General features: G+C 38.2%; 1 protein-coding gene across 1 annotated transcript; it reads right to left on the minus strand.

Moving 5' to 3' along the window:
* Window positions 1-1986: 1986 nt before the first annotated feature.
* On the minus strand, window positions 1987-3697 carry LOC310955470 (receptor-transporting protein 4-like). Its single transcript, XM_083925287.1, has 3 exons — window positions 3586-3697; window positions 3065-3236; window positions 1987-2553 (listed from the first exon to the last, which is right to left on the minus strand). The coding sequence occupies exons 1-3, from the start codon at window positions 3599-3601 to the stop codon at window positions 2217-2219; spliced, it is 525 nt and encodes a 174-aa protein (XP_083781413.1). The 5' UTR covers window positions 3602-3697; the 3' UTR covers window positions 1987-2216.
* Window positions 3698-9545: the final 5848 nt, after the last annotated feature.

Below are 9545 nucleotides of genomic sequence, written 5' to 3' on the forward strand. Positions count from 1 at the left end.
AGAGAAAAGCGTACTGCGCATGCTCGGGACCAACTGTCATCCGGGGAGCTCTCTCCTGATTGGTCGGTTGCCTCGGCTCGTTTGACTGTACTGTGTTTCTTTATTGTAACCTTTTGTAAAAATTAAAAGGCGCGTGCACATTTACGGAGGACTAAACATGACGTAAGTCTCCAAAAAAGAAATACATAAATAAATGAAAGTATAAATACAGGAATAAATAAATAAATGCAGAAATAAATACAGAAAAAATATAAATTAAATTAATGAATACATATATAAATGTATAAATAAATAAATACATACAGGATTAAATAAATTAGTGAATAAATAAATAAATGCAGAAATAAATACAGAAAAAATATAAATTAAATTAATGAATACATATATAAATGTATAAATAAATAAATACATACAGGATTAAATAAATTAGTGAATAAATAAATAAATGCAGAAATAAATACGGAAATAAAGAAATACATGAACAAATAAATAAATGCAGAAATAAATGAATGAATGAATAAATAAATGCATGAATTAATGTATAAATAAAGAAATCCAGGACTCAATAAATAAATGCAGAAATAAATACATAAATACGTAAATAAATTAATAAATAAATGCGTAAATTAATGTTTAAATAAAGAAATTTAAAGAATAAATATATAAATGCGTAGATTAATGTTTAAATAAAAAAATCCAGGAATAAATAAATAAATGCAGAAATAAATAAATGAATGAATAAACAAATGCATAAATTAATGTATTAATATAGAAATACAGGAATAAATAAATAAATGCATAAATACATACAAAATAAATAAATGCATAAATTAATGTATTAATATAGAAATACAGGAATAAATAAATAAATGCATAAATACATACAAAATAAATAAATGCATAAATTAATGTATAAATTAAGAAATACAGGATCAAATAAATAAATATTTAAATTAATAAATAATAAATAAATGGGACCTCTCACCTCATCAACATACGAACACAGATATACAGAAAGAAAGAAATGTAAATGAACAAATGTAGAAATAAATGTAAATCATTTAATTATTCATGCATTTATTTATTCATTAATTATTGATGCATTTATTTATTTATTTCTGTACGTATTTATTTATAAATTTAGTTATGCATTTATTTATTTATTGAGACTTACCATAAGTCATGTTTAGTCCTCCATTCACATTGACATATTTCGATTAATTTTTGTAAAATTGAATTATATAGCTGCTATTACAGGTGATTTAATATTTATACAGTCTATATATTAAAATAAACTAAATTATCGGGGAATTAATAACTAGCAAGGTAAAACAGAAAACGTATACATTTGTTTATGACTTTTAACTCTTAACAAGCAGCAGCAGCCAGACACTGAGTTGTCAAAAACTACTGTCAGACAATGTGGGTTACGGTAACTGAAATAACCATAAAGCTACTTCCGTTAAAACAAAAGTAGTTAATTTGTGTCATCCCCGGTGGTAGGATGCTATTATTCCACAATTTCAAAAATACATAAATACAAGTAGGCCTAAAAGTCCTGATTTCACATTTCACTTTAAGCAAAAGACACAATTCCACTTTATTTCATCAAAATGTATTCAAAGTAAAAGTGTTATTGTGCATACAATTATTATATTTAATATTATTTTGTTTTCTTACCCTCTCTGCATGTATTATATAACATAATACACCCACATAATTAATAAGATGATCATGTTTTCCATGTAAAATTCTTAATCCGCAAAGTAACTAGTCACCACAGCTATCAATAAAATGTTGCGGAGTAAAAAGTAAAACATTTGTACTTCAATTGTCGAGAAATTATAAGTAGTGCAAAATGGAAGTACAGTAGTTGAGTAAATGCACTAAATTATATTCTTCAATACTCATATACATTATAAATCCATGAAATAATCAGTACCCTGAAAACAAAATGTGGTCAGACTTGAGACTTTATTAGTATTGACAAAAATACAAACAAATGATTGGTCCTGATAGTAAATGGCATAACAAAGCATTAAAACTAACAAAACTGTGCAACTCTTAGGGAAAAGGACCAGCACACACACACACATACACACACACACACACACACACACACACACACACACACACACACACACACACACACACACACACACACACACACACACACACACACACACACACACACACACACACACACACACACACTTCTATCCATCATCCTGACAGCAGATGCCCATAATGCAGGCCTGACACAGGCTCGCCTCGTGTGGTTTGGTCCACACCTTGGCCGATGGTGAGCCCCCATCGCTGTCGTCCTCATCTCCGTAGCAATTCTTGCGGATTTTGGAACACAGTCGGAGCAAGGCTGCCTCCACCTCTTCACTGGAAAAACCAGGGAGCATAAACTCATCGTTTTGGCAACTGCGACAGGCCTGTCCAAAGGGCCTCATGGTCACCGTCCCCCGGTCCCCCCGCAGCCGGTAACGGAATAACACCACCACCCGTGCTGAAGGCCAGATCTTGTTGCAGGATGCACACTTGAAACTGTGCGGAAATAAGAGGATAAATGAGTCTTAGGGATACTGAGATTCTACCTGAGGTATTCTCAGAATCAGCAACATATGTTTTGTATGTTATGAATGATTTTTATTGTTAAACTAACATTTAAATGGAAAAGGATCAATCTTCCCATAACTGCGTTGGTTAAATCATATCCTGTGTTCTTTTGCGTCACCATAAAGCAGGATAACTTCCTACACAGTCTACAGATAACTTCTGCAGTCTTTACCCAGTGTGCAGTACCAGGTTTTTCCACAGAATGACACTGTTCTTACTGCACATGAGCTCCTTATAACCCCATCATCATATGACCTGGCATGGTAGCAACAAAGCAGTCTGAACCAAGCCTGTTTTTCTGCTATTGTTAGAACAATAGAAACTCTGTCAACAGTTTTCAAATGTTTTATCTTCCTTGACCTGAATGTCTATTGGTGGAAATAGTTATATGGTTAAGAGTTATATCTCTGGACACTCGTGAATGTAAAAGTCTACATACTGTCCATAGGCACAGTGGCTGTAGATCTTCCAGCCTCTCTTTCTCTCCTCCTTGGTGACTTTGTCCGTCTGGTTGTAGCTGAAGTTGAGATTCCACTGGTCTCCATAGTCCAGCTCACTGTCTTCGTCCAGCAGTTCCGCAAAGGTGTCCCTCCACAAGGAAGGGACCCAGTCTTCACAAAAGAGGAGAAAAGTTTTTTTTTTTTACAATATAAAATATTTTTAAAAAGCACTTCAGGGGTAGGCCTGCATGACCATAGCATGCAGAAGGCTACGGGCTGTACGAGGTAGAAGACAATAAAAGAAAAACATCGGGTCACACCCTTCTTCCTGTATTAATCGTCTGTATTGATTAAAAAAGAATTTACACAACACGAAAGTGTAAACATGCCTTAAACGGCCTATTAGTAAAACTAAATATTGACTCTGCATCAATGACGTCAAATGTATGAAAACAAACAGATGACAAATATTGCATAACAAAGAATTAAACAGCACATTAACATATTACACACATATTACCTGTAGATCTGCTCATGTTGTTGTTTGTTGATCGGAAAGCTTCCGTAAGATGCGATGAAACGTCTGACTCGTGTTTGCAGAGTCTCTGTATTTATTGTGCGCCAGCAGCTGGTACTCTGGAAAACGAAACTTAACATAACTTTCGTTTTCCATCTAGTCGGTCAAAGATGCGTGAGGTGATGCAGAGACAAACGCAATATCACTACGTAGCCATTATACGTTGCAACATTATATGGGGACTTTTATCTTATTATACTGACAGATAACTGTAATTGTTGGCTAAAAAGACATTGCATCATATATGTAACCCCATGTATTAGTTTCCCTTCTCCTCCAATCAGTTGGAAATAAATTAAAAGTAAGTCTATTTAACAAAGATCTTATTTATCTCTTCTTAAATCTTTGTTTTTTCTGTTTTTTTGGTCTTACCACACATGTATTTATCTATTTCACAATTTCTCCAGGTCACATTTCCAATGCTCTTCATTTCTATGATAATGAGATCGGCGTTTCCGTCTGTGTATTGTATTAACTGCTGTTTCTGTTTCATTTACAGCAGCCTAACGTCATTGCGAGTCTGATGCAAGTGATCAAAGAAAATGCACACTCAGGTTCAGTCCAGGTCGGGTCAGTAGGGGGCAGTGGAGGACAGCAGGTTGTTTCCACACAGGCCACATGCTGAGGTGGACCAGTGCATTTAAACCCAAGGGTGGCGTCTTTTGATCCACGTTGGAAGTATTTAAATCAGTCTTGTCATTTCCTACAAGCCACAGCCTATTTCTCAGAAGCAGGCGAACTGGATCCGTTTTCCATTGGTATTACAATATGTAAATGGTAACTGTAGAGTCGCTGCCAACCATTAAAGTCACCCTGAAGTCCTGATCAAATGTGTGATTTATCCCATTAGTCCGGAAGACTAATGTTTCCCAAGTCAGAAACACAATGTATGCCTACACATTATATATAATGTTCCTGGTCATCACGAAGAGCAGAGTGAAACTAATATTCTGCTTCCTGTGGCTGTTCAATAAAACAAGTTCATCAGATATACCGGGTTTCTTTTGTTTAGTCTGACTCATTTTCTTAAAATTAGACTCCGTAAAACAAATTCAACATAGTTCAAGATCAGTTACCATAGCAACGTATGCTGGGAAATTAGCTGAATTTGCTTTATGCAACTGAATCAAATGAAAATGAGTCAGATTAACCAAAATAGGCTGTGTTCTTTGTTGTTTTTTGGTAAACTTGCATCAGTCAGTTGTGTTTGGTGACTGATGTCATCGCTGGTTCATGTTTACGCCTCCACAGTTCTGTCCGCCTTCTTTCGGCCCGCATTATGACATTCCTGGCAATTTAAAGGCCAAGTTATTGGTGCAAACACTCGTCTGTGTCACCTGTCTCCTTTGAAAAGACTTTGACGGAAAAACTGGTTTTGATCTCTTGCTGTTCCCCAAGCACTTTCACACCTAAAGCTCGTTTAGGGCGTCACTAGGCCTAATTACCTAAAGTTGTGTTGGGGCTAAAATTGTTCAGATTTCTTATTCAACTATCTTACTAAGATTCAGCAGCTTTTATTGAATGGCTTTGTTGTGTTTGTTCTTGTCCTCGCGAAATATTAGTTGCTGTTGTTTTTTTTTATTAGGCGATTAAGTAAGAGTGCAATAATAGTAAAGGTGGTAAGAATGACCCATGCCGGACTGCGGGCATTGTAGTGACAGGATGATGATGTGGAGCCTTGTTTGCTCACTTTTGTGTTCTGTCTGTAAAACGATGCATGTTGTTTCCTGAATAATCATTATCATCAGTTCAGACAGTAGTAATAATAGCATCAGGATGACAACACCTGTCGCAGGTATGTAATGACGGTGTCAGTACACACACACACACACACACACACACACTTACTATAAATGAAAAAAAACCTTGCACACACACTGTAGGGACTTTCCTTCGTTTATGGTTCATGATGATGGCGCACCCAGTAGCTACTTCAAACTTGTCAGTCTCCTGACAAGATCTTGAGCTCTGATCAAAGCAGCAACACACACACACACAAACACACACACATTTCATAACACACACAGAAAAATCTCATTTAGAACTTGTCAGTGATTATTTGAGTGTTATGTCTCATAACTACATTATATAATCAGGTCTCTTACACACACGCAGACAGTATTGTTTTACATTTTGAGGATCCTGTTTTACTCTCTTGAGACTAATTAATTTGCAGGATCTCATTCTGTGGGGAGAAACAAATGCAAATGATGTAGACTGAGAAAACTAGAAGTTGAAATATCATTATATAGTGGGTGGTATTGTAGTATTAGTTGTTCTTTCATTGGCATGAAAGTCCTACACACAACACTACCACCCCTCTCACAAACACACTCATACAGTACATAGCAACCCATATACTGTATGGTGTTGAAGTGGACATGTATGCACCTTTCCTCTCGGCACAGTGGTGTAAAGATGACCTCAGAGCTTGAGGCTCCAGAGAGTCACCTTATACTCAGGTGTGACATTACAGCGTGAGAAAAGCATGCTGGGAAAGCTCACAGGGCCACAGAGATGCAGGCTTCAGACAGAGACAGAAAAGAGAGACAAGACAAGAGCGGACTCAGAGAGTAACCTGTTTGTAATACCTTTCTACACCGCTGAAGTATTTTCCTGTTGATCCAGATAAATGGAGATTACATAGGTCGGCTCTGGGACTGCAGCTACATTCGCTGTCAACATGTGGAAAACAAATTCATGTTGAGGAAAATATGTCTACAAATAGCTTTAAAATAGGAATCTGGCACACTGAGATAATAGCAAGAGAAAACTTGCAAACTCTTGTTTGTTAGTGACTCCTGATCCTGAGCTACTCCGCTTTCTACTGACTCCCATCTCACTTTGACGACAAAGTTATTGTCTGAAAAAAGAAGATGAAACCACATTTAACTTCTGTTATAAGATACTAAGTTCCCAATCTTTTCATGAGGACACACTGAAGCCGTTTTGTTGGTGTGTGGTGCCCCAATGCTTAGTAATGCACTTTGTGTGTTTGTGCTCTACACACATGTGACTGCATTGTCAACATTGAACTCTTACAGACGTGTCAATAAAGCTTGTTTGAATTAGAACTGCAGAAGAAAATGCAGACTCCTCAGCCAGGCGTGTTGAGATGCAGGCCAGGATTTAGCTGCTACCTGGACTCTGCCTGGACCTGTACACCTGCTCGATGGCTGCCAGGTGACTCAGAGAGGGAGGAGGACAGATAGAGAAAGGGGGGAGGGAGAGAGGGAGAAAGACATTGGGTGTGGTAAGATGCCTTGAGCACATTCCTTGGAACAGCCGCACCCTGCGTCTCAGCGTCTGTATACCTAGTGTTTGTTATAAAAGCCCGTACACACTTTCTCTCTATTGGCACTCACACTTATTTCATCGGATATCATTTCACACACGCAGAGTATTTTTTATTATTGCACAGTCATAGTCTGCTTGTAATACCCATACAGCTATATGCAAACACTCAACCCTCATGTCATATCGCTGCCAAGCTGAGAGTTGCACATTTGCATCATCTGGAAAATGGTGAACAGGTCATGTTAGTGCTCAGAAAGTTTCTTGAATTGAATTGAAAAAGAAGCTCCTGCAGTGAGAGTGTAACAGCTAACTAAGACATAGGTGTTTTCAGACAGGAGGCACACCCTTAGGAGCAGGACTGAACACAGTCATATTCATAAGTGTGTGTTGCTATCAGAGGGCCATAAAACAAGGTGTGTTCTGTCTGATAGACATGTTTCAGGACAAAGGACGGCCCACTTAAAGTGCACACACACACACAGGTGTACATTTTTACCTGTATTATGCCTTGTTTTAATGTCTTGGTTGCTGTTGTATTTGTGTGCAAGTGAGTGACAAACAGCGAGACGCATTGAGAATCTAAAAGCGAAGTAGTGAAATTAAATAATCTGAGGATTACCTGCACTGTGTCTTTGTGGTTTTTAGAAAGACAAGCTTTCCAAATCCAGCCCATATGAAAGAAGGAGAGTCTGAGCGGTGTAGCCTGAAGCAGAGGATTCATATAGAAACGGGAACTGTGAAACTGCTGATTCAGTGGTTTACCATGAAGAAAAACAGCAGGTGACTCATTTACATAAAGTTTCAGTGGGGAACATGGTGTCCAAAACCAAAATGAGCCTAAAGTGTGCAAACTATACAACGGCTTTGCTCTGGTTGCTCAGTTGGCTTAATCCAAAATATCTGTACGCTGACAACAAACAAACAGAGAAATGGATAATGGTGATTTGGCATGCAGACTCAGTTGGACCAAGAAAGTTAGTTTTATCTGATATTTGAGTCAAAGTGAGCAAAGTTTTTGATATTGTGCTTCAATTGTAAGAATATTATGCACACCAGTGTCTCTATTAAAGTTCATTAGTGATGTATCACCCTTATACATGAATCATACATTAATAATAGTCTAATTGTGTGCACGATCCATGACGATGAAGATATAGAACAATATAAATGCATTACAAAAATACCATATTGTCAATATTTTAGAGACCCCCCCCCCCCCCCCCCCCCAAATTTCATAATTTATGTGTTCTGGGGAGATCAATTCTTAACTAAATGAACCCGTCTGCCATGTGGCTTTTGCTAAAACAGGGACCATTTATTAAGGGATAATGATGAATGCAGTAGCACAAAAATTAGGAGTTATAAAGTCAATAAACTGAAACAGTTATATGAGATACAAAGCAGCATACAGGTTGATTCAACCTGCAGGCCTGCATCACTCTGTCTGGGTTCAATCTGCAATAATGACCCTCTCGCTCTACATTATACCATATTCAAAATTTAGTCTCTCGGGGGAGCAGCCTATATTTCAGGCTTCTCAGTGTAGCCAGTAGTGATGTTATATTCACGGACACAACGGTTCTTCTGAACCGCTCTTAGGTATGCCTTGTCAGGCTCTAAGTAATGCCTTTGTGCTTTAGCCAGAAGAAAGCTGACCAATCAGCGTCCTGTGAGGAGCTATTGGCAGTTAAGGGGCTTGGGGGGAGCAGGGGGTGATGACGACACAAGAGGCGACCGCTTGTACAGATCATCATCAGTTTTCATCATCATCAGACTCAGTTTTATCAGAACTGGAGAGTTTTTCTTCATTGCAAGAAGAGAACGGCACTGAAGGCCCATCTCCATGGAAAAGATGTTTTCACCATTCTCCTGATTTACTTTGGCGAGAGTTTGATAGACAGGTGCTTCATCCAATCACCTGCCATGTTTTGACAGCGCCTGCCCTTTCCCAATCAGTTTCCAATGAGTCAGGTTAGTTCTTTGTATCATACAATTGTCACTGCCTGCCCTAGATCAACAGTGCTGGGTTCATGCTCTGAGTGGTGCTCCTTATTTATGGTCTGGTTAGCAAAAACTATGCAATTAGATGCAAAAATGGAGTTGGTCTTGTAAGACGAAATCTCTAAAAAAAAGCTATCTGCAGGGCGACCAGTGGCACAGTGGTTATAGTAGTCACCCCATGTAAAGAGGCTGTTACAACACACTTCTGATCTTCCAGGGTCTCAAGAGAACCTTACTGTTCATCTATATACGAGTACATAGGGATGACATCTCGTTTCTCTAGGACCAATGGTGCTTCATTGAATTTCTAGTATTTAAGTGCAAAAAGTCCAGCTGTTGGCACAAACCCGCACAAAAGAATACACACAAAGTTTGAGAGTTTTGGGTAAAGGTTTGGAGAAACTTCAGTCCATGAAGGCTAGATTAAACTCCGATTAAAAGTCATGTCATGAAGGCCAACACTTTTGAAATACGCCACTGGGAGTGAACTTCCAATGGTCTTCAGTTCCCAGTGATCAACGGGTTTGGGAGGAGTCACACCGGTGGGAAAGCCCTGCCTAGCAGGAGTTGCCCCGCTCCTTCCTCATTCACCGCCCGCTCCTCTG

The sequence above is a fragment of the Echiichthys vipera genome (genome assembly GCF_963691815.1).
Source record: "Echiichthys vipera genome assembly, chromosome: 13".
NCBI classification, from domain to species: Eukaryota; Metazoa; Chordata; class Actinopteri; order Perciformes; family Trachinidae; genus Echiichthys; species Echiichthys vipera.

Excerpts from the sequence above, each read along its gene's own strand:
- LOC310955470 (XM_083925287.1), bottom strand. Across the intron at positions 2,554-3,064 it reads AGCCACTGTGCCTATGGACA|TTTCAAGTGTGCATCCTGCA; the intron begins GTATGTAGACTT and ends ATTTCCGCACAG.